At 39.0% G+C, this 24,377-nt stretch overlaps 1 protein-coding gene across 13 annotated transcripts in view; it reads right to left on the bottom strand.

Moving 5' to 3' along the window:
• Positions 1-2,506: 2,506 nt before the first annotated feature.
• R3HDM1 (R3H domain containing 1) overlaps positions 2,507-24,377 on the bottom strand; it is a 167,227-nt gene continuing 145,356 nt past the window's right edge. For all 13 annotated transcript variants that reach the window (XM_073305350.2, XM_073305337.2, XM_073305338.2 and 10 more), the window contains 7 exons: positions 20,641-20,789; positions 16,630-16,733; positions 9,190-9,359; positions 8,812-8,962; positions 6,991-7,073; positions 6,125-6,209; positions 2,507-3,908 (listed from right to left, as the gene is read on the bottom strand). In XM_073305350.2, the coding sequence (XP_073161451.1) occupies positions 3,544-3,908; positions 6,125-6,209; positions 6,991-7,073; positions 8,812-8,962; positions 9,190-9,359; positions 16,630-16,733; positions 20,641-20,789 (1,107 nt within the window). In that variant the 3' untranslated portion in view covers positions 2,507-3,543. The remainder of the gene's footprint in view (positions 3,909-6,124; positions 6,210-6,990; positions 7,074-8,811; positions 8,963-9,189; positions 9,360-16,629; positions 16,734-20,640; positions 20,790-24,377) is intronic.

Below are 24,377 nucleotides of genomic sequence, written 5' to 3'. Positions count from 1 at the left end.
ATCACTACTCACTTTGAAAATCTTGCAAAAAGAAAATCTTAGTGATAATGCCTGATCTTACTCTACTGAAATCAATGGCAAAAACCTCCCATTGATGTCAGAGGGATTGGGCCAATGTTGGAATTACAATTATTTGTGCAGAGTATTACCACAACACTAATTTAACTTTTGTTCAATCCCAGTGCTGAATGGTATGGATACAATTGCTCTAAACATGTCTAAAAAACCTACATAAATAATTTACTACATCCAAATAGTAACAAAACTTTTATAAGCATTTTATCAAGATGCTTACAAACTGGCTAAACCCAGGGGAGTTTAGACCCATAGTGTTTGGCCCCAACATGGTCAGGCAGGTATTAGCAATGAATCCTTTAAGAGTTTACATGGGTATACTTCTTAATAAACAAGTGGTGTCATTGCTAATTATCAGACCTTAGGTAAGGCTAAGATGAATCAGTTCCTTATATTTACTGTACCTTGTACCCAATTAACCATATTTTATTTCTATTACTTCAGGCCGAACTTTAAATAAGATAACACTGGTAATTTGAAGGGTCACTACAATTTAATCAGCTCTTCTCTTTCTCATGATCTCATTTTTATTGGTCACATGCTTTGGGCCTATTGTGCATGCAAAACCATAGTTCATCCAAATCTAATGTGGGTCTATAATCCTACAGCCCACAACTGCACTGAAAGCAATGACAGCAGGACTAGGTCCATAACTATCCAGAACAAAAACATTTTTTGCTTAATTGTGAAGGATTTCCTTCAGATATAACCAGCACATCAACTTTCCAGGAGATTTAACTGTGGGAACATTGACAAGGTTGGCACAAGAACTGAAGGAGACTTAAGAAATAGACTAAAATGAAAATTTCAGATCAGGGTGATTTTTAATTACATGTAATGGAAAAGTGATTTGACCAGTTTCCTTCAAACTTTATGTAAACTCCTCCTTGGTTTTAGGACGAAATGCAACTCTTTCCAGGCCAAACCGATTTTCTAAGCAAATATTATATTACAGCTAGCACTGGACTTTATAATGGAAATTAGTTGCAATCTTAATTATGAAGAGAGACTATCTCCTGTGCATAAGTCCACAAGACATATGGAGAACAAATCAAGCCTACAATCAAACACGTTCCCACAAGATTAATTATAGCAAACAGCAGAATGCTCAAAACAATTTACATGGTAAATGTGACATTTTAAGGAATAACTGAGTACAGAAACATAAAAGCTAACAATTCATTATTCCAGCTTGGGTACAGATGTTTGGTTTATAGGTTGGGTGAATAAGCATCCAATTTTATATCTCAAGCTCAATTAATGCTTTTCTCAGTTTGACAGAATTAACTTCCCATGTGCACACCAATGCCTGAGCCATGCTTTGAAACTTAATTTGCAGGCCTCCATGTTGTAGAAGCCCAGTGACACTGCTGAATGTCCTAAAGACCTGCAGAATGCTACATCCTGCAGCATCTGGGAGAGTAGGGTGTTGACCTTCCTCATTTGTGGAGCCTAGCCACAAATCACTAAGCAGGTCAGCTGCTCTTCCTATGCCTTACTTCTCTTTTCAATCTCTCTTCACAGTGGAAGTAAGTGGGGTTTGGATATCAAGACCACTTGGGCTCTCTCAGGTAATGTCAAGAAAACACACTTTCAGGGAAACAGGTTAGATACAAGTTAAATTTTATCTGGTCCTATTCTAAAGGCCATTTTTTATTGCAATGTGGGAAAACCTGCATATCCAGTTTGGTAAATACTTGGAGGCCATAAGCAGAATCTTCGAATATGCGGGCATGATCTTCCATCTAAATGAATCTGACCTCTTGTGGATAGTCACAGTATTAGCATGCAAGGGGTGGGATTTAAATTCTATTTGCTATTTTTTGGTGTGTATCTTGACTTGACACGATCAGTTTATGTTTTAATTTGTGATATAAAATCTATGTGGAAATGCTGCGAGGCTTTGTCCGGCACATTTATTCATTAGAAAAATACCGCAGAGAAACGGTAGCCTTTTTTTTTTTCTTTTTTTAATAGACAAGGCTGTAACCAGCTTTCTATTTACTCTGCCACCTCTGTCCCCTGGCACCATCTCCCAGAGTCATAAAAGAAGTTCCTGTCTCCATCATTCATAAACCCATCATCATATCCTCATTTAAATTCCCACTTAAAGCCTTCCTCTTCTATGATTACTTGTGATAGAAGCACATACCTATATCGAAAGATGAAAAGAACAGTGATTACATATAAATTATGTGTAATGCTGCAAGATTTGCTTTCTAAAGTATGCACCAAGTCTTAATTAACCATATCATAGACAGGAGAGTAGATCTGGACAAAAGGTAGTTTTTTTTGGTCTGGCTCTCATTAGGCAAGTTGTAAACTAAGTTCTGTTAAACTCTGTTTAATATGAGGAAAACTTGCAAAATGGCATAATATGGATTCACTTAGGTTTCAAGCAGTCCTATAATTTAAACAAATGCACTGGAAAAAGTTTTTGTAAACATTTATTTTCTTGAACTGAAAAAAGGCTTGCATCAGCACACATTGTACAGCCTTGCAAATTACACAGAAATTGAAAAAAGATTGTTTGTATGTGCAATGAAACTTCTGATGTCCAGTGATCCTCTGCAAATGATGAAAACATATTTAAATGACTTAAGAAGGGTCCAGCACTTATTTAACACAATTATCCTAGAGTGCAAAGAAAAAGATTTATACCAGTGGAAACACAAAGTGCAAACATTTTGTCATTTGGGGGAAGATACCTTTTAGTGTCTTCACCCTTTTACTACAAACAAATTGGCTTCAATGAACATTCTTTGTAGTTTAGACATATTCATATTCCACTTTAATACTTATGCTAACCTGTTTGATTAGAAATGAGTTCAAGAATATAATTTATTTGTAATTATCTTTCACACTGAGTGAATCTTGAAAGAACTGTGTACGGAGTTTAGAAGTTATTGAAATTGCTTTATTTGAAAAAGAAACGGGAAGAGAAATATGTTAATTGGAGACTTGTGTGTAGTTGGCTAGAAAACAGTGTAAATTTCTTAATTATTCTCCCTTCCATTACCCCATTCCACCCCAAGCCCTCTGCCCTAAAATGGATAGCTGTGTGCTGGCTGTGAAAAGGGATTACAAAATATAAATCTGAATATGGGTATTCATTATGAACAAAAGTTTGCTGTACAATAGAGATTTGGATCTGATACAAGAATTCAGAAATATAAAACATAACTATTATAAAAGTAAGGGGCATTTTAACAGCATTCCTCATAGAAAGCTGCCTCTCTATATCTTGTCAGAATGGATTCTTACAGTTGTGTGGGATTAACTTTATATCTATTTTTCTTCTTCTTCTTGCTGGATCACTGGATTATTCTTCCAAGGCTATAATGTCATATGAGAACACATTCCAGGAGTCTCTATGAAGATAACAGAAACCCTGTAACATCAAGCCAATCAAGTAGAGAAGAGACGGACATGGAACTAATAAAGGCTGAATGTCCAACAATGTAGCTGCTACTGAGAACTAGCCCTTTCCAGAATATGAAACTCATAGTGCTTCTTGCTTGTTCTCAGCCTAAACTTGTTAGCTGAGTTACTTTGTTTCTTCAGTGCATTTTGGGCTGCTGACATTGTAGGGAACGTAGCTAGAACTGTATATGTGGAGGCCAAGTCACTAGGTTTGGAGGGTTCAGTGTTCACATTACTATCTCCACTGCCACAATAACGATGTTGGTGTTGCTGTTGTGTCTGTAGACACTGGGGATTCCTTAGCCACCGAATCTTGGCACCAACTTTAAAAAGTTCTCCAAATAGTTTTTCAGCTTCCATACGAGTTATTCCTTCTGGCAGTTCAGTAATTTCTAAGACTTTTCCAACAACTGAAACAAGAAATATGTAGAATTAAAACTGGTCATTACATTTAACAAGGATTCAATCTTACATAAAATAGTGAAGTTACATTAGATGTGAAAACTACATCAGATGTGAAATTAATTCTGTCAAACAAACATACATTCTGCTTCTACTATTTTTAAAAAGTCTTTATGGCACTGAACATCAAAACTATTCAAGTTCCAAGTGCGTTCAACTGGAGTTAAGCATGCAGGCTAAAAGGTAGTACCAGGCACTAAATAATAAGAGTTTATCTTACATGAACATTTAGTTTGCAGCAAGCTGGGGTGAGAGTCTATTCCATCCTGCTGCCCATAGGGACCCTGCTGATGCATACCTTACCGTTTCATAGTACGGTAGATCAAAGTGCAGTAACTGTGCGCATCAGCAGGCTCCCTAAGAACAGTTAGTCTTAAATCCTCAGTTCTGACTTAAGGGCTTATCTGCATGAACTTGTAGTTAGCAGCAAGTTGTAGCGTGAATCCTTCCTGCACTAACACTTGGATGATCTATTAATGGGATAAAAAATACGGTTGCAATAAAAATGTGAGACAGTGAGAACCGTGACTTGCTTCACTCACAGCGATGTAAAACTTACAGGAAAACACAGCTTTGGCTATCTGCTCTCATGGCAGTGACTACCTAAGGAAAGCAGCCCAGCTCCCTTCTGTATTCACTGATCCACAAAGAGAGTTGGTGGTAATACACAAAACAATTCTTTGCCATCACAAAAAAATCATTTATCTGAGGATTTCAAAATGATTTACAAAAATTAAACCTCACAGTACCCATTTCACATATAGATAAACTGAGGAACTTAAATGATTTATTCAAGGTGTCACAGACAGAACTAAGTTCAATATATATATTGTCAAAAAGCAAATAATGCCAGCTGGGGGAAGGAGGATGTTAGTTTCCCCCTTGTGCACCTGATCTTGTCCAGTCAAAAGGAACTCTCCCCCAAATCTCCTTTCAGGGCCTAACAACCCAACAGAGAAATAGATTTTGAACAGTCAATGGAACACAGTCCTAGTATTCTGGCCATGCCCTGCCCCATTTATTGGGTAGCACTTGTTGCCCGTGGTCTGCACAATGGAGAGAGGTTGTACCTTTGTTCCACCCATCATATTTATTGGCAACAAATGCAGTGTTCTGATTTGTCAGGAAAAAAAATATGTAAATCAGGAATGAATTTAGTTGATGTATTACATTCATAGTTCTGGTAAGCTAAGGGCAGTTATGGAAGAATTTTGTATTATATTAAACATGTAACTTACAAATATTTTGGTATTAACTTTTATATTAAATAATTTTACTTACTGTGTCTCCCTTGGTTTTCTTTTCCCTTCTCTTTTCTATGTTTTTCCCTATCTACTGTTTACTCTGGTTCTCTCTTCCTCTCTGTTTTCTTTTGAACAACAGTTTCTTCATTCCCTCCATTCCCATCTTTTCCTCTGTTTACCGTCTCCCTCTTTGCCCAGTTACTGTTTATTCTTACCTTCCTTTGATTCACACTTCACCTTCCTTCCCTTTTATACTCTTCATCCCTCCCTCTCCTACTTTATCTCACTCATTAATTGTACCAACTTTCATGCTTTGGAGCTCCGTTTCCCTTTGGCACTTCTGCAGCTGCCCCAGACACTCCCATTCTGCTGCAAGTCTCACATACACACAATGCCACCACACAGACATCCATTTTTCTGCAAACTCCTCAGACAACCCCCTATGCTTCCAAACAGATATCCATTGACATTGCTGTACCCCCTACAAGCACCTTCCATACTGCTACACCTTCAAGAGATCCCATGTAATCAACTCCTACAGACACTCCCCCTCTCAACATCCGTGCACACTATTTTGCTGCACTCTACATGCAGATATTTTCCAGACATTAAACCCTTATAGACAGCCTTTGTCACTGTTGAAATCCCTATGACCCCAGACCACCTCCTCTCTGCTGGGACCCCCCCGACTTTAACTACACAGATACACAACACCAACATAGGCAACTCCTACTCTCATGCATCCCATTAATATCCAGTCCTCTCTGTTACGTATCCAATTCTGCATCAGATGTCACAGTCCCATTCCCCTACACAGGTTTGAATAATACAATAAATAAATTAGAATAATGCTTTCTCACTGCTTCAGTTTTTGATTCAACATTTCTCTCAGACTGCACCATCACCCAACAATTACATACCTGGTTCCCCTGCACCAAGATCTGCTGAAGCGGCCTTCTTAGCTGGTTTCCTTCCTCTGCTTCCATGTCTGTGTCCAGGTTGACACTAAGCTCAGATAAACATCACATAGTTAGAATGATTACATTTGTAATATTAAAAGTTACATCTGAGTTACAAGTAACAAGGGTTACAAATTATGAACGATTGTCCCCGAGTGCTGTAGTTAGTGTGCTACACTATGATAGTACAGAAGAGGGCCAGATTTCTGGGTCCAGTGTCATTCCTGTAGCCTAGCACTATTGCACAAAAGCATGTTCAGTCCCTGGTATGAGGGCAAATAGGAGGAAAAGGTGAAAGTAGCATGTTAGCCAATACATATATGTTAGGTGTAATATACACCATGATAATAGGTATTATTTGCATGGTTTTAATACAGTATAATGACAGTGGCAGATTAGCCACTGGGCCAGTGGGGCCTGGGCTCAGGGACCCTGAAAATATGGGCACCCCCACGCCCCAACCTGCCTGACCTCCCGGCTGGAGCACCAGGCAGGCGGGCAGAGCAAGCCCCCGCATCCTCACCTCACTCCCCAGCTGGAGTGCGGGGTAGGAGAAGCAAGCCCCCACAGCTCCACCTTGCTCCCTGGCTGGAGCGCCGGTCTGGCAGAGCAAGCCCCGGCGCCCTGACCCCATTTCTCCCGTAGCCCACAGGTTGAAAACTACTGTTCTATGGTAATGACAACCTTTTGCGGACCCCTTAGACATAGTCTGTGTATCCCCAGGGTCCACGGACCACAGGTTGAAAACCACTGCACTAGAATTTACAGCCCAAGTGGTACAGACTAACATGGTGTACACATGCCCAGGAGTTGGCACTTGTTCATACCTGTTGGCCTGTTACATGTCCATGTAATAAAGGTGGAGGGTTATATTGCAGTGGCTGGCCGAGCAATGGGTATCTGGCATCTCCTGAAGATGAGAAAAATAGTCTTAATGCTTTTTCTTGGTTTAATATAAAACCTCTTTCTAAATGCTCTTAACAGTCTACACCACACAAATATGATATACAAAGTAGAATGAATGTATACAAGGAAATAATTGTAATGTGATTATTATCAGAAAAAATACAAGAGTTGGCATCTTAAGAAAGAAAAAGCACTTTAAGAATTCACCAGACAATGGTAAACTTGTGGGGAAATAATCGACTGAGCACAAACTATCAAGTTCAGAAGTCGCAGACACAGGGCTCCTTATATTTAAAAAAATGTATTTTTAAAGGTTATAGAAAGCACTTATGTTCTTTGGTTTCTCTGCCATAGTCTCATCTAGATTCAAATCTCCTCAAAGAGTTTTAATAAGATTAAAATTCGTTGCAGTGTTTCAAATAGCATGTGCACAGCTCCCCCCTGGCCCAATGCTACTCACATCTTGAAATTCCCATCCACTTGAGGGGTCTGTAAGGTGACTGAATAGAAATCTTTACAGATTATGAAAAGGGACTAAGGAAGTTGAGACATGATTGACAATGAGTAATCTAACATTTATGTAAAAGTTAGCACACACTTGTAATTTATTAGGGAACGTAGCCACTGTAGACAATATGTTCAAAAATAAATAAGATTTATTTCTGAAAAGGGAGGCAATAAAGAATTTAATTTTTCTGCCTGCAGACTATTTCCACATATCACACCCATTATTCTAAAATTCCAGAGCTGCATCTACCCTTCAGTTTCTGACAGGTAGCAGCAACTAATCAAATAAACTTTTTAGCTACCTAATCAATTGTTATGTGCTATTCGCTGGCTCACTAATCTGGACTTGGTTATTTGAACACTGTGAATCAGCTGTCTTGCCATGAGACAGAAGAACAGTCATGTCTCTAATCAGTGAAAATGCCATACTCATTGCTCTTCCATTAAAATGATGGCAGCAGGTTCTGCTCATGGTCTTTTATAAGGAGTTTCTCTGAGAAAATATTAATTGTGTGAGCATGGCAGGACCAAAGGATAGAGATGGCAGGACTCTCTACTTCCTGGTCCATTGATGATAATGATGGGAGGTCACTACCTAACAGCTCTATATCAATTATTAGTAACATTACTGTGGTCATGTCTAGAGGGTCCTGTTTCACTGTTCTGGGCAGTGTACAAAACATAACTCTTTGATCTAAAAAGTAGTGGCTCAATCAGTGGATTAATCAATGGATTGAGGATAAAGAATGAACAGTCTGGTGAAAAGGCAGTTTATCTTATCCTACATTTCTACTTCTCCTTCCCATGTACCATGTCATGCCCACCTAGTGCAATGGGTAGGCATATAGGACTGACCAATCTTTTCTATCCCTAAAAATAACATCAGTTGTGACAGTATATTAAGGTTTGTGGTTTCAATATAACACTTTAAAGCAAATATATCCCAAATTTACAATTCCTTAGTGCTGAAAGTTATTTATGAAGAAGGAGCTGCATGGTTCTAAACCCCCTCATTACTAGCATGAAGTTCATGGCTTTTTTATTTTATTTGGGACAAAGGAGGGTATGGAAGCATAAAGTTATTTTTTAAAATAATTCAAGGAATACATTTTTTGAACACACTGGCAAAAACATTAAAAATCAATCACAATTCGCCCTCAAAACTGATGAAAATTGAAAAAACCTGGAATATTCATGTATTTTTTACATATATTTCAGTTAGCTAAGAATCTTACCTTGTCCAGGGACAAAAGATCTAGAAAATTGGGACACAATAGAAAGAGGTGTTAACGTGGGACGGAGGTTTTTCATGTTTGATAGTTGAACTGGTGCTGGTGATTGGGCTGGTGAGGTGGCAGGACTATTTAGTTGAGGACTGTGCTGTAACTAGAGTAAACATGACACAGAGATATTGGTCCCTGAGAAGTCTGTGATTTTAAATTTATTTACTTGACTATATCACATATTTACAATATTAAAATCCTGGACACAACAACATTAATATTACTATTTGACAAGCACTGGATTTATTTTGTTCCTCTCCAGAAATGAATTCTCTTTTTAAATACAAGGTTCATAATACAAATGATCTCAGAGAAAAAACCAAATCATACCTGTGTAGCACTGTCTAAAGTGCTAAACTCTGTGGATTTCTGTCCTCTTTGATGGTCACAATAATATTTATTTTGTTTCCATTGAGGAGGTGAATGGGTTCGAGGCTGAGGATTGTTGGGTATATTCAGCTGCATCATTACTACTCCTCCACCTGGTGGTGGAGCTACCGCTACAAAACAAAAAGTGGGAGGCTATTGTTAGAAATTACTTCATTATGCAACTCGTGCTTTATTTACTGAAAATTAGGAAAGTGACAAAAAACAGCTAGTGAGATAATAGGTTGCTGGTTTTTGAAAATACAGGGATTTGTCTTCTGTAGAATATTTTATTTCCGCTACCAAATAAAATCCTTATAGATCACTTAAAAGGGAGATAGCAGGATTTGTAAAGATGAGTTGAGCTATTGACACTTTTAATATCATTATTCAAACATTTTCTAAGCAAATTGTTCTATCAAGCAGTAGTTGAAAATGCTCTAAATTTACCATGGTTTTATTTTCTGAACAATCATTAGAGCAATCGTTACTTGAAGACAGGTGAATATGTAAAGCAAAAAACCAAATTATTAAAAATTGAAGTCTAAGCCAGTGTCAAGGAATGCTGTACATTAGGCAAAAGTAGCTGGATAAAAATAAAAACTGTCCATTATGCTTCATGGCAATTAGCAACGATATGCTCAGTGTCTTCTTTTTAAGAAAAGTCACCAGTAAAAAAACAAGCATAATATTTAACTCTTATATAGTGCTTTGCATCAGAGGAAGCTGGATTAATCCCTAACACTCAAGTGAGGCTAACATCCTCATTTACAGATAGGCCGGTGAAAATGAGCGAGTGAGTGAGGGTGGGGGAGAGGAAGCGACAAAGGGGGGGGAAATGGAGGGACCTCAGGGAAGGGGCAAGGGTGGTCGGTTTAGCGCGATTAGAAAGTTGGCAACCCTAGAATAAGGCAAATGGTTTCATGTAAGAATTTATTTTAATTGTCCATCTTTATAAAGAGCCATAGAGACCACAATCCACACATTTTACCACAAACTGCTTTTATTTGATTGGTGTTACTGTATATTTTGGAAGACGCATTTTTAAATTGGGAAGCTACCAAAAATAGTTGCTTATTGTTTCCACTTCATTACGCAACAGATCAGTTAACTCTCACAAAATGCCCAATGGTTTGGCCACATTTCTAAACAAATAATTAATTGCAGGGTTTTATGGTGAGGTCTCATATTACTAAGACTACATTATTTTTACAAAATATACTATGCTATGAAATGTTTACTAGTACTCTACATGAAGTTCTATAAATGATTAACACTAAACATCAAAATAAATGAAGTAAAAATAATATTTTGCACATCTAAATTTTCTTCCAGCCTCAGCTCAAAAAGCACTTTACAATGTCAGGGAAGTAGTATCCACGTTTTAAAAATGAGGAAACTAAGTCACAGAGTGGTTTGTGACTTGACCAAGGCCACTAAGGGAGTCAAATGACAATATAGGGAATAGAACGTAGAACCGTTGATTTAGTGCTGTTGCTGTAACCTCCAGACCATGCAGCAACAAATATCATATGTATATCATAATGTACATAATATAAATATGCAACTATATATATAGGGAGAATATATGATGGGAGTACTTGTGGCACCTTAGAGACTAACAAATTTATTAATGCATAAGCTTTCGTATAGCATATAGCATGAGCTATAGCCCACTTCATCGGATACACAGAATGGAACATATAGTAAGAAGATATATATATATACACACACATACAGAGAAGGTGGAAGTTGCCATACAAACTGTAAGAGGCTAATTAAGCCTCTAAGGTGCCACAAGTACTCCTGTTCTTTTTGCAGATACAGACTAACATGGCTGCTATTCTGAAACCTATATGATGGGACTGTATAAAGATTTTATTGGGCATGGTTGTCATGGAAGCATAATTTTGAAGTGGCAAAGGCATAAATGAAGACTGCATTTCATCCTGAAAGTTTGCCAATTAAACCTCTGAATTACAGATCATGACATATGCAGTGTCTATATGTCACATATTTTACTGGGATTATTTTTGTAACTCTCCATCTGTTCAGACAGACTCCCTTAGCACTAGGAGTCCAACTGCTGAGACTCAGACTGAGGAAAAAAAAATTTTTTTATAAAACCTCTAAAAGTTACCTAACACAGCTTCTCTAAACATAAAAGTTTCACTACCTAAAAATGCTTCTCTAACACAAGAAGTGACTCTGTGCTCCCTGTAAGTACTCAGTCCCATTTTCTGACAAAAACAAAATCAAAAGCATTTGTTTCTTTCTACTCCTGTCAATCCTGTAGAGCCTATACAGTCAAGAGAAGAAGAGCTGATTTTTATTACACTAAGCTTAATATTAGAAAGGGGTATAAAAATTATCCAACAAACTTCTCATATGAAACAGTTTATAGGGCAATGGCTCTCAAAGAGAGGAGTGTGAGCAACTGGTCTGTTCCTAGGACTGATATTTATATGAGATATTTCTAATCTCAGTTCTAAACTTGTCTACAATAGAACCTCAGAGTTATGAACACCAGAGTTACCAACTGACTGGTCAACCACGCACCTCATTTGGAGCTGGAAGTACGCAGTCAGACAGCAGCAGAACCACCCTACAACTATAATACAGTACTGTGTTAAACGTGAACTACTAAAAAAAATAAAGCGAAACTTTAAAAAAGATTTGATAAGGTAAGGAAACTGTGTTTCATTTAAATTAAGATGGTTTAAAGCAGCATTTTTCTTCTGCAGAGTAAAGTTTCAAAGCTATATTAAGTCAACGTTCAGTTGTAAACTTTAACTCAAAACAATTATCAAAAAAACCCCTATGACAGCTATCCAACGCAAAATCAAGAAGTTAAAGCTTCTACAGCACGCCATAACCCACTGAACACCTTTGGAAGAAACCGGAGTACCAGGACCACCATACGGATACTAAACAACACTCCAATGTCATCAATTTATCATCAAGACTACCCCTAACTGGATCTGAATTATCTGTACTCTCCAGGGGACTGAACTTCTGCACCTATCACAAAACCTGATATCATACTAACTTATGAAGAACTAGAAAAGACTTCTTTCACTGTCTCTACCTCAACAGATTATTTTGCAACAATCATGACAACCCACAACTGCCAGCCCCTACCAATTCATAGGAAAAATTAATCATCTGACTGGACACCCCAAAACCGACGAAACCACACATTTTATCATTACATCAACAGCTTCAGGAAAAAAATTGTCTGTGAAATCCTTAAACATATCACAATCTCTCCACCGCTAAGAGGACAGCTATACAGTCCCTGAAATCCAACCACCAGATAGTGATCAAACCAACAGAAAAGGTGGTGCCATCATCGTCTTCAACTGTGATGACTATGTTAATAAGGCCAACCAAAAACTCTGACACCACTATAAAGATGACTCCACAGCACAATTCACCAAAGAATTTAAGAATAACCTCTAATCCTTCCCCGAACACCTCGAAAAGAAACTCCGCATCCTCATCCCCCATGAACCCACCCCAGAGACCATCTACATGCTTCCCAAGATACACAAACAAGGGAACCCAGGTAGACCTATCCCATCTGGCCATGGCACTCTTACTGAAGGCATATCAGGATTCATCACCACACAAAGGACCAGGTTCCTCCAGGACAAAACCTACTTCCTCCAGAAACTCTGCTACATCAACAATCTCCTTCAGAACACCATCCTTGAGGTCACCCCCTCCACCCCGATACAGCAACAACACTCACATATCTACCCCAAATACACTGCTTCAATAGAGGGGAAAAAAAACCTTTCTGACAGCACACCCTTAGTTGTCACACTGGACACCATATGGGGTATCATCAAACAATTACAACTCCATACTTGATGGTGACCACGTCCTCAAGGAAATCTTTCCTGAACTCCATCTTCTGGTCTTTGTACCCACCAAGCTCATCAGAAGCAAGCTCTTCACAGACTGAGACACACCAATTCAAAGCTGCACCAGACTCTGCCAGAAAAACAGATGCAAAACCTGCAGACATATCTCCACTACTGTGATCATAAATACCCCCATAACACACCTTTCAAAACTCATGGGTCCCACTAGGCCCACCCCAACATGTGGTGTACCTCATCCAGTGCATTATATACCCAAAAAACTAAGTAGGTGACACCAGGCAATCACACAGAGACATTATAAAAAGACAAACACCATGAGTAAGGCCTTACTTCAATAGCGGGATGATTGTCAAAAAAAGTTGTGGCGGAGTTGCAGACAAGCCATGGAAAATCACAGGAAAGTAATAATCGACATTATTATTTGCAGTAATAAGGTCCATTATTACTTTTCCGTGATTTTCTGCTGTTGGCTGTCCAGGGTGGAGAGCAGGAGCCTGGGGCTGACAGCAGGGGCTCCCGCTGTTGGCCACCTGGAGCTGAGCGCAGGAGCCCAGGGCTGACAGCAGACGTCCGGGGCTGACAGTGGGGGTCCCGCTGTTGGCTGCCTGGGTCTAAGAGCAGGGGCTCCTGCTGTCAAAACTGCAGTGGAAGTAGAATATTGCGGGATCTGCAATTTCTGCAACATTGCAAACTAAGCAGGGCCTTACCCATGAGTGAACATGTTTCACAAAATGATCACTCCATATATGATCTCTCACCTTCAAAGGAAATCCGCACAACACCTTCAAAAGACAAGCCGAGAGCTTAAAATCATACCTCTAACTAGGCAATAAAAATCATGGACTTAATGAAGACAGTGGATTTATGGCTTATTACAACAATCTGCAACCCACTAGCCCCCCTTTTTTGTCCTATGACTGGCCACTTAACTTTGAATGGTCTCTTACAACATGTGTTAACTACTTATGCTAAACAATCTGTTCCAACTTGTATTCAGCTGTGACACTGAGTACCTTTCCCAGACCTGAAGAAGTGCTCTGTATAAGATTAAAAGCCCATCTTTTTCACCAACAAAAATTGGTCTAATAAAAAAAATATATATATCCTCACCCACCTTGTCTCTAATATTCTGGGGACAAATATGGCTACAACAACGCAAACTAAGGTTTGTAAAACACTTTGTATGTGAAAAGCTCCATACGACTGCTACTATTATTATTATAATAATCAGATTTATTTATTTATTTCAGTACATGCACAAACACACCATTTTATTCTGAAATGTGGTTTAAGCTAGCTAGGTGATTCTGCCAAATCATGTTCTCATCTGGAGAAACTTGCCCACAATAAAGCCACTGAAATTAGCCATTGTTTTGTCTGGAGTTTCATTTTTTAAAGTTTATAATTATATCAGTGGAGGGAAGGTCCGTGGGGGATAAAGGAAACAATGAGTATACTTCATACAGACACAATTGATAACCTGACTAACTATTACAATTTGATAACTTACTATACTTCTTTGGACAGAATGGTTGTTATAAACTAGGAAAGTAAAAACAATGAATAAGCCTACCATATACAAATCTGGGAGGAGTTAGTTCCCCTTCACCTCTAGTTGAACAAATTACTGTCCCCCTGCCCATAGCTTGAAGAATGCCTACTATTTCCACACCTCTCCCCCAGCATGACTTCTCCACTGTTGTTCCTGGTTCAACTAATGAAGTCTAGAATCTGTCTCCTGAGCACAGGAGCTAAGTACACTGCTGCCATGATGTACCCAGCCTCTGCTGGATCAGGTGCAAAATGAAGTCTCAAACTTAGATGTCCCAATTCTAGACTATATGGCCAGCTGGAAGGAGATACAATCATCTTTACAGATTGACAACCATCCCTATTGAATAACTCTAAGGAGATCCACCAATAATTTAAATTTTATTCCTTTTTAAAACATACGTGGAACCCCAGCCTATATAAAACCATAGGAACCAACAAGATTTAGGAAAGTGAATTTGAGCAGAAGTTGCACAAAAGTTCCAAGTTTCAGAGTAGCAGCTGTGTTAGTCTGTATCCGTAAAAAGGAGTACTTGTGGCACCTTAGAGACTAACAAAAATATTAGAGCATAAGCTTTCGTGAGCTACAGTTCACTTCATCGAATGTATACAGTAGAAAATATAGTCGGGAGATTTTATATACACAAAGAACATGAAACAATGGGTGTTATCACACAGATTGTAACAAGAGTGATCAGGAAAGGTGAGCTACTACCAGCAGGAGAGCAGGGCAGGGGGAACCTTTTGTAGTGATAATCAAGGTGGGCCATTTCCACCAGTTTACAAGAATATCTAGTCAGGGGACACCATCATAGGGCCTAATCAGATCAGCCACACTATCAGAGGCTCGTTCACCTGCACATCTACCAATGTGATATATGCCATCATGTGCCAGCAATGCCCCTCTGCCATGTATATTGACCAAACTGGACAGTCTCTACGTAAAAGAATAAATGGACACAAATCAGATGTCAAGAATTATAACAGTCAAAAACCAGTCGGAGAACACTTCAGTCTCTTTGGTCACTCGATTACAGACCTAAAAGTGGCAATTCTTCAACAAAAAAAACTTCAAAAAGTGACTCCAACGAGAGACTGCTGAATTGGAATTAATTTGCAAACTGGATACAATTAACTTAGGCTTGAATAAAGACTGGGAGTGGATGTGTCATTACACAAAGTAAAACTATTTCCCCTTGTTTACAAGAACAGTAGGAGGGGAAATAAACTGCTGGAAATGGCCCACCTTGATTATCACTACAAAAGGTCCCCCTCCCCCCCCGCTCTCCTGCTGGTAATAGCTCACCTTTCCTGATCACTCTTGTTACAGTCTGTATGGTAACACCCATTGTTTCATGTTCTCTGAGTATATAAAAATCTCCCGACTATATTTTCCACTGTATGCATCCGATGACGTGAGCTGTAGCTCATGAAAGCTTATGCTCTAATACATTTGTTAGTCTCTAAGGTGCCACAAGTCCTCCTTTTCTTTTCTTTTTTTTAAAGTTCCAAACTGTAACACATATAATTACTATGATGTATTGCAAGTTATAAATAGTAAGGGAGAAATATTTCAGTAAACTCCCTTGTCTTTCAAAAATGATCTCTTCATTAATAATTTAATTTGTGTTTTCAATTTTCTCCTGTCAACTCTCAACCACATATACAAGCATGGCATACTGAAATATGTCATTACATTTTAGAGAAAAACTGTTAATAAGTTTCCATAACATGAGGCAAACAAAAGTGAGAAATCAGATTAAATCCCCAGTATAACTTAGTGACATCAGCTGCTGGTTTTAAAATATATCTATAAAGTTAATGCATGGGTTAATTCTAAATTGCCCCCTTTCAGCCGCATTTATCAAAATACACAGCATAATAACAACTAGAACTTTTTCTTAGTCATTCAGAAAATGTAGTTCTGTTTACTTCATCAACCACCAAAGTTATATTCCCATACCTGTACACTGTTGTCCTTGAAGCTGCTGTGAGTTGCACGGGGAAGATGTTCTAGGAAACTGCATTGGCTCTGATCCTGGAGGCTGCAAATATCCTACTGATGAACTGCAGTAAAAAATACGAAGGTGACATAAATGAGAATTAAAAAGTATTTTATATATATATATATATATATATATATATATATATATATATATATATATATATATATATACACACACACACAATATTTCAACCATGGCTTTTGAAGTAGTTGACAACACATGCTACATACAGGTAAATGGAATTTTTATACCAATTCCTGAAAGAAAATAGAATGCTTTTTTTTTAATAATATGCATTATCTGCTTTTCTCTGAAAACAGAGACTAAAAAAGAAATTTCAGGACTCTTCACACCTCATGACTTATGCCTGGTCTACACTAGAAAGTTGTATCACTTTGACTATACTGGTATAGTTAAAGTAGCATAAGCTCTTAGTGGGGATGAAGTGATATGAGTATGAAGATGCTTTATTTTGGTATTCCCTTCCAGGAAAGGGAAGAAACTTTACTGGTGATAAGGTAACTTTACACCAGTGTAACTGTGTCTACACTAGGGGTTGTACTATATAATTATTTCTGTAAAAAGAGAAATTAGATATAATTTAAAAATGTAATTATTTCCTGTAAAAACAGCCTCATCCCCAACAGGTTTAGCTGTACAAGAACGGTGTGTGGACCAGGACTTAGAGAACAGCAGTCTACATCTTTTCATGTCTGTGCTCTGAAAGATATTGTTAATTTTAAGAATAATTTTAGAAACTGTTAGTGACACAAAACCTATCTACAAGCAAGAAAGCTCAAATACAAAAATGTGTGCATTGAACAGGTCCTCCAGGAAAGTTTTCAGACTCCTGGGTCCAAAGATTACAATGTCTGTTAGTAAATGTAAACGAGAATAAATGTAGAGGACAGGAAGACATAATCCACCAACATTTTGGCCATAAATAATTTGCTGACTTCGATGAGTGCAGAAACAATGAAGATGGTGATAGCTTTTGGCATGAATGATTATTATAAAGTATACAAGTAAAATAGATGGACAGAGGCCCATATAGGATGGACATTGTGGATCTCTCTCTTCTCCATGTTCATTTTCACTTTGTTTAATACCCTGCCTCACAGTCTAATTCTAGGCACCCCCAAATTCTCCTATCAAGGCCTCCACAAGGTGAAAAAGGGCCACCATCTTCGCTGAGGGTACCCTGAAGCTTTAGTCCCATTGACAGTAATGGGGGAATCAGAGATGGACTGAAATTTGAAAGATAGAAGGCTGAAGTCAGAAATTCATGAAATCCCTTTAAAAATATTGAGAGACTTGCAACAAAGTTATATGAGTTGGGAGCACTGAGAGTAAAGAGCCACAGAATTGGGCCTTAAAGTTGCTTACAAATTTAAGAGGCTTTTCTTGTATACCTTGCATAACCACGCTTTTATTTTGGCTTCAAAAGGAGCATTGGCTGTGCACGGAATGCAAGGTTAGACTGAAGGCCAGGGAGCAGAACAGGGAATTGCATGCTGGCTCAAAGCGAGACAGCCAGAGCAGGCTGAAGGCAGGAGATCAATGGAGAAGCCTACTCGCTGACTTCTCAGGGCCAGAGAGCTGGACTCACAGGAATCCTGAGAGAGCCATTGACTTTGAGGACTCAAATCTTTATTATTGTCCTTTCCCAAAAATCACTTCTGTGACAAACCTAGTGACTAAAGAAATCTCTCCAAAATGTTAAGTGTCATGGCAAAAAGGAATTAATGCATTTCCTGGGGCTTGGCGTAAAAACAGTGTTCACTGAACAAGTGGCTCTCAACCTTTCCAGACTACAGTACCCCTTTCCGCAGTCTGATTTGTCTTGCGTACCCCCAACTTTCACCTCACTTAAAATCTACTTGCTTACAAAGTCAGACATAAAAATACAGAAGTGTCACAGCACACTATTACTGAAAAATTTGTTTACTTTCTCATTTTTACCATATAATTATAAAATAAATCAATTGGATATAAATATTGTACTTAAATTTCAGTGTATAGTATATAGAGCAGTATAAACAAGTCACTGTCAGTATGAACTTTTAGTTTATACTGACTTCACTTGAGCTTTTTATGTAGCCTGTTGTAAAACAAGGCAAATATCTAATTGAGTTGATGTACCCCATGGAAGACCTCTGCATACCCCCAGGGGTACGCATACCCCGGTTGAAAACCACTTCCCAGAATGATTCAGCAAATACTCAAATTAGAAATTCTGTTACAATAAGCTACTTCCAGAAGTAACCTGAGAATCTTTTTGTTTTGATTTGTGTTCTACCTACCTTGCATGAATAAGAATTAGTAGTGGAAGCAAAAGTGGATGGAAACCTGGGAGGCAGTGACTGTGAGATGGTTGTGTTCCGGATTCTGACATAAGGAAGAAAGGAGAGCAGCAGAATACGGACCCTGGACTTCAGAAAAGCAGACTTTGACTCCCTTGGGGAACTGATGGGCAAGATCCCCTGGAAGAATAACATGAATGGGAAAGGAGTCCAGGAGAGCTGGCTGTATTTTAAAGAATCCTTATTGAGAGTGCAGGAACAAACCATCCCGCTGGGTAGAAAGAATAGTAAATATGGCAGGCATCCAGGCTCTGTGGATGAGGGGAAAGCAGTGGACATGTTATTGCTTGACTTTAGGCAAAGCTTTTGATACAGTCTCCCACAGTATTCTTGCCAGCAAGTTAAAGAAGTATGGGCTGGATGGACTATAAGGTGGATAGAAAGCTGGCTAGATCATCTGGCTCAACGGGTAGTGATCAATGGCTCCATGTCTAGTTGGCAGCCGGTATCAAACACAGTGCTCCAAGGGTCGGTCCTGGGGCTGGTTTTGTTCAATATCTTCATTAACGATCTGGAGGATGGCATGGATTGCACCCTCAGCAAGTTTGAAGATGACACTAAATTGGGAGGAGAGGTAGATACGCTGGAGGGTAGGGACAGGATACAGAGGGCCCTAGACAAATTAGAGGATTGGGCCAAAAGAAATCTGATGAGGTTCAACAAGGACAAGTGCAGAGTCCTGGCACTTAGGACGGAAGAATCTCATGCACTACTATAGACTAGGGACTAAGCGGCTAGGCAGCAGTTCTGCAGAAAAGGACCTAGGGATTACCATGGACGAGAAGCTGGATATGAGTCAACTGTGTGCCCTTGTTGCCAAGGAGGCTAATGGCATTTTAGGCTATATAAGTAGGAGCACTGCCCGCAGATAGAGGGATGTGATCACTCCCGTTTATTCGGCATTGGTGAGGCCTCATCTGGAGTACTGTGTCCAGTTTTAGGCCCCACACTACAAGAAGGATGTGGAAAATTGAAAAGAGTCCAGAGGAGGACAATAAAAATGATTAGGGGACTGGAACACATGATTTATGAGGAGAGGCTGAGGGAACTGGGATTATTTATTCTGCAGAAGAGAAGCATGAGGGGGGATTTGATAGCTGCTTTCAACAACCTGAAAGGGGGTTCCAAAGAGGATGGATCTAGACTGTTCTCAGTGGTAGCAGATCACAGAACGAGGAGTAATGGTCTCAAATTGCAGTGGGGGAGGTTTAGGATGGTTATTAGGGAAAAAATTTTACTAGGAGGGTGGTGAAGCACTGGAATGGCTTACCTAGGGAGGTGGTGGAATCTCCTTCCTTAGAGGTTTTTAAGGTCAGGCTTGACAAAGCCCTGGCTGGAATGATTTAGTTGGGGATTGGTCCTGCTTTGAGCAGGGGGTTGGACTAGATGACCTCCTGAGATCCCTTCCAACCCTGATATTCTATGATTCTAATAGGAAATAAACGTTACATAAAAATATATAGTTTTTTTACCTAGCTGTAAGAAGTGGCCACAAAGCTACTCTAGGAACTAATACTGAAAATACTAAGATCCTGAAGCAAACTCTGTTAGGGGACTGGAAAGTAATAAGCAGGTTATTGAAGATCAAGTTACTGAATTACTCACCTTAAATTATTCTGTTGACCTGATGGAATGACACTGTAATAAACAGGTATTCCTGTTGTGGGCAGTCCTTGATTAGACTGACTGGGAATTATAACAGGCTGCTGATATGTCTGCTGGGGCATTCCTTGGGAACCTTGAGGCACTGAAACCTAAAGATTGAAAACATGTGAAGACTTATTTTCTTTTGCAAAAAAGTTCCTCCTCTCCCTCCAGACCACTCACACCACACAAGAGTTTGTTAAAAATATAGCTAATATTAAACACTAAAATGTATGTTAATTCCACAATTACCCTATCAGAGACATTACCTATCCTAGAAAATTCCCCACCTGATTATCTAACTACATATTCTAACAATTCAGTTTTTGATTAACCTGTGGAGTCTGATATATTTAAAATCAGAATTGTAACAGATTTAATATTTATGTAACAAAGACTTAAGTAAAATAATATGCAACTAATTGAATACGTAAAGTTATCAGGCTACATTTATAGTATGAAAGCAGTTAAAATTAGGACTGTCAATTAATCGCAGTTAACTCTCACGGTTAATTCAAAAAAATTAATCACGATTAAAAAAATTAATCGCACCATTAAACAATAGAATACCAACTGAAATGTATTAAATATTCTGGATGTTTTTCTGCATTTTCATATATATTGCATTCTGTGTTGTAATTGAAATCAAATATTTATTCAATACAAATATTTGCACTATAAAAATGATAAAATAAATCATATTTTTCAATTCACCTCAAACAAGTATATGGGCTCAACAAGTAGTGATCAATGGCTCCATGTCTAGTTGGCAGCCGGTATCAAGTGGCGTGCCCCAAGGGTCGGTCCTTGGGCCGGTTTTGTTCAATATCTTCATTAATGATCTGGAGGATGCTGTGGATTGCACCCTCAGCAAGTTTGCAGAGGACACTAAATGGGGAGGAGAGGTAGATACGTTGGAGGATAATAGGATACAGAGGGACCTAGACAAATTAGAGGATTGGGCCAAAAGAAATCTGATGAGGTTCAACAACGTGCAGAGTCCTGCACTTAGGATGGAAGAATCCCTACAGACTAGGGACCGAATGGCTAGCCAGCAGTTCTGCAGAAAAGGACCTAGGAGTTACAGTGGATGAGAAGCTGGATATGAGTCAACAGTGTGCCCTTGTTGCCAAGAACGCCAATGGCATTTTGGGCTGTATAAGTAGGGGCACTGCCAGCAGATCGAGGGATGTGATCGTTCCCCTCTATTCAACATTGGTGAGGCCTCATCTGGAGTAGTGTGTCCAGTTTTGGGCCCCACATTACAAGAAGGATGTGGAAAAATTGGAAAGAGTCCAGCGGAGGGCAACAAAAACGATTAGGGGACTGGAACACATGACTTATGAGGAGAGGCTGAGGGAACTGGGATTGTTTAGTCTGAGGAAGAGAAGCATGAGGGGGGATTTGATAGCTGCTTTCAACAACCTGAAAGGGGGTTCCAAAGAGGATGGATCTAGACTGTTCTCAGTGGTAGCAGATCACAGAACGAGGAGTAATGGTCTCAAATTGCAGTGGGGGAGGTTTAGGTTGGATATTAGGAAAAAGTTTTTCACTAGGAGCGTGGTGAAACACTAGAATGCGTTACCTAGGGAGGTGGTGGAATCTGCTTCCTTTGAAGTTTTTAAGTTCAGGCTTGACAAAGCCCTGGCTGGAATGATTTAGTTGGGGATTGGTCCTGCTTTGAAGAGCGGGTTGGACTAGGTGACCTCCTGAGGTCCCTTCCAACCCTGATATTCTATGATTCTAAGTACGGCAGTGCAATCTGTCATCAAAGTGCACTTTACAAATGTAGATTTTTTTGGTTTATTAACTGCACTCAAAAAACAATGTAAAACTTCAGAGACTACAAGTCCACTCAGTCCTACTTCTTGTTCAGCCAGTTGGTAAGACAAACAAGTTTGTTTACATTTACAGGAGATAATGATGCCCTCTTCTTATTTACAATGTCACCAGAAAGCGAGAACAAGCATATGCATGGCACTTTTGTAGATGGCATTGCAAGGTATTCACATGCCAGATATGCTAAGCATTTGTATGCCCCTTCATACTTTGGCCACCATTCCAGAGGACATACTTCCATGCTGATGACGTTCATAAAAAAAATAAAAAAAAACACGTTAATTAAATTTGTGACTGAACTCCTTGGGAAAGAACTGAATGTCCCCTGCTCTGTTTTACCTGCATTCTGCCATATATTTCATGTTATAGCAGTCTCGGATGATGACCCCGCACATGTTGTTCATTTTAAGAACACTTTCACTGCAGATTTCACAAAATGCAAAGAAGGTACCAACGTGAGATTTCTAAAGATAGCTACAGCACTCGAACTAAGGTTTAAGAATATGAAGTACCTTCCAAAATCTGATCGGGACGACGTGTGGAGCATGCTTTCAGAAGTCTTCAAAGATCAACACTCTGATCCGGAAACTACAGAACTCGAACCATCAAAAAAGAAAATCAATCTTTTGCTGATGGCATCTGACTCAGATAATGAAAATGAATATGCATCGGTCCACACTGCTTTGGACTGTTAGCGAGCAGAACCCGTCATCAGCATGGACGCATGTCCCCTGGAATCGTCGTTGAAGCATGAATGGACATGTGAATCTTTAGCGCATCTGGCACATACATTTCTTGTGGCGCCAGCTACAACAGTGCCATGCGAACACCTTTTCTCACTTCCAGGTGACATTGTAAACAAGAAGTGGGCAGCATCATCTCCTACAAATATAAACAGATTTATTTGTCCGAGTAATTGGCTGAACAAGAAGTAGGACTGAGTGGACTTGCAGGCTCTAAAATTTTAGATTGTTTTATTTTAGTTTTTTTGTACATAATTCTACATTAGTAAGTTCAACTTTCATGACAAAGAGATTACACTACAGTACTTGTATTAGATGAATTGAAAAATATTATTTCTTTTGTTTACAGTGCAAATATTTGTAATAAAAAATAAAGTGAGCACTGTACATTTGGTATTCTGTGTTATAACTGAAATCAATATATTTGAAAATGTAGAAAACATCCAAAATATTTAAATAAATGGTATTCTATTATTGTTTAACAGTGCGATTAATAGCGATTCATTTTTTTTAATCGCTTGACAGCCCTAGTTAAAATATCACCTTATTTAGGTGAAGGAAGGCAGTGTCACATGCTTGTGAGTAGCAGTGACTCAAGCAAGCTATCAGGCAGACTGTTTTTTGTGGTTTCCAAAACCCCAGTTTCATTTTTTGTTGTGATCTGGTGTATTACCTTTTTTGTTTGTTTGTTTGTTTTAAATGGGGAGGGCTCTGAAGCTGGACCAAGACAAGGGGAGAAATCCAACTCCACTTACCAATGTGCCCATCAGACTTAAGACTTGCAACCTTGATGCCATTTTGCTTGGACGGTAAGGCAGAAAATAAACTGTTAGCCTTAAGAGTGTGGACTGCAGAGCGGCAGTGGTAAACGTGCAGGTGAATGCATGTAAGATACAGATACAAAAACAAATGGAAAAAATTCTAGGAGATGCACAATCCTCATGGAGAGATGAGCCAAATACCTCAAAAATGTCAGGATGAAAAACACCCATGTGTTGGTGAATTCCGGGAGCAGTGAAAGAACATTACTGTCGTTATTGGAGACATGCTGTCCACATACATGGGAGACTGGATTCTTCTGGCCAGCAGTGTCCATTGTGGCTGTACCTGTCACCC

This window comes from Lepidochelys kempii, chromosome 11 (genome assembly GCF_965140285.1).
Source record: "Lepidochelys kempii isolate rLepKem1 chromosome 11, rLepKem1.hap1, whole genome shotgun sequence".
In the NCBI taxonomy this organism is placed as follows: Eukaryota; Metazoa; Chordata; order Testudines; family Cheloniidae; genus Lepidochelys; species Lepidochelys kempii.
This window is presented reverse-complemented; position numbering and strand designations above follow the sequence as displayed.